Below are 1,128 nucleotides of genomic sequence, written 5' to 3'. Positions count from 1 at the left end.
TATTAATCCACAAGAATTTTTTCAGACTAGCAGTACTAATAGTGAAATAAATATGTATATGTACTTACTACGCCTTCTCATTTAAAACAGAGATGGATCGTAATCGCCGCAACTTCCTACGTGAGAATAAATTGAGTTTACGTGAACTACAACGTGTAACTTGTAAAAATAGGATGCAACAGCAGCAAGAACAAGTGATGCGAGAACAAAGATATAATGGACGACGTTCCCAATCGCAGCAACGTAACAATTACAATGGATTAGATGTAATTCGTTGAGTTAACCAATTAATTCAAAATTTTTCATCAAATTCATTATAATATTCAGAAACAAATCAACACGCGGTGTCCATCATTGACAAGAGTGCCTAGCGGATGTGTGGTTCGCGCCCCTGTTGCCGGTAGTATTGGCGATGGAGGTAATCATATTGTCCGAAACAGCGTTTCTCGTACAGGTAGTACAAATACCGTAAAATCTGTGCATAAGCAAGTTCAAACTGAAGATATACAAGATGAACAATTTCTATACGACGCCCTAAAGCGGTAATAAAGAGAATTGAACATACATGTGTATATATCTTTAATGTGAGCTTTTTTCTAATCAAACATCTATTCAGCTGCACCACCAATGATTGTCAGTCCCATTTGAATCGCCTACAGCTAAATATTACTCCTCGTTCCAATCATACCGCATTGGATGCACAAAGCCGAAATTCGTTTTACCCACCACCAGTTAATAATGCAGGCCAAGCAGGCTGTCCAAATACCACGGAAAATTCGTGTACCACGCGGCAACACCCTCACATGCAAGATCAATACGAAAATCATCACAACAATGAACAACCTCACGACGGACTGCAAAAGGAGAATACAACTGAAGACGACGATGAAGATGTAGTGGGCAGTTTGAGTGCTGAACCCTTATATGTGCTTGACTCCTCATCTAAATACAACTTAGCACCAACGCCACGCTCACAGCAACACTTCAGCAACGGTTACAATATGGTGGAAAGCGATGGATTACCACCTACTACAACAATGCAATCATCATATGAACCACCTGACCAACAAAAGCAGCAACAAAAACAATCGCAAGCACGTCAGTACCGTATGCAACCACATGTACAGG

The 1,128-nt window shown here is 40.2% G+C and overlaps 1 protein-coding gene across 1 annotated transcript; it reads left to right on the top strand.

The window, feature by feature from the left end:
- Positions 1 to 64: 64 nt before the first annotated feature.
- On the top strand, positions 65 to 1,125 carry LOC108357530 (uncharacterized; the record flags this gene model as incomplete). Its single annotated transcript, XM_017608606.1, has 3 exons — positions 65 to 266; positions 328 to 542; positions 617 to 1,125. Coding segments are annotated over exons 1-3 (898 nt in total), but the record flags the coding sequence as incomplete, so codon positions are not given.
- Between the last annotated feature and the right edge of the window lie 3 nt (positions 1,126 to 1,128).

The sequence above is a fragment of the Rhagoletis zephyria genome, unplaced genomic scaffold, assembly GCF_001687245.7.
Source record: "Rhagoletis zephyria isolate East Lansing unplaced genomic scaffold, Rhagoletis_zephyria_1.1 Rzeph_scaffold_79367, whole genome shotgun sequence".
Taxonomy (NCBI): domain Eukaryota; kingdom Metazoa; phylum Arthropoda; class Insecta; order Diptera; family Tephritidae; genus Rhagoletis; species Rhagoletis zephyria.
This window is presented reverse-complemented; position numbering and strand designations above follow the sequence as displayed.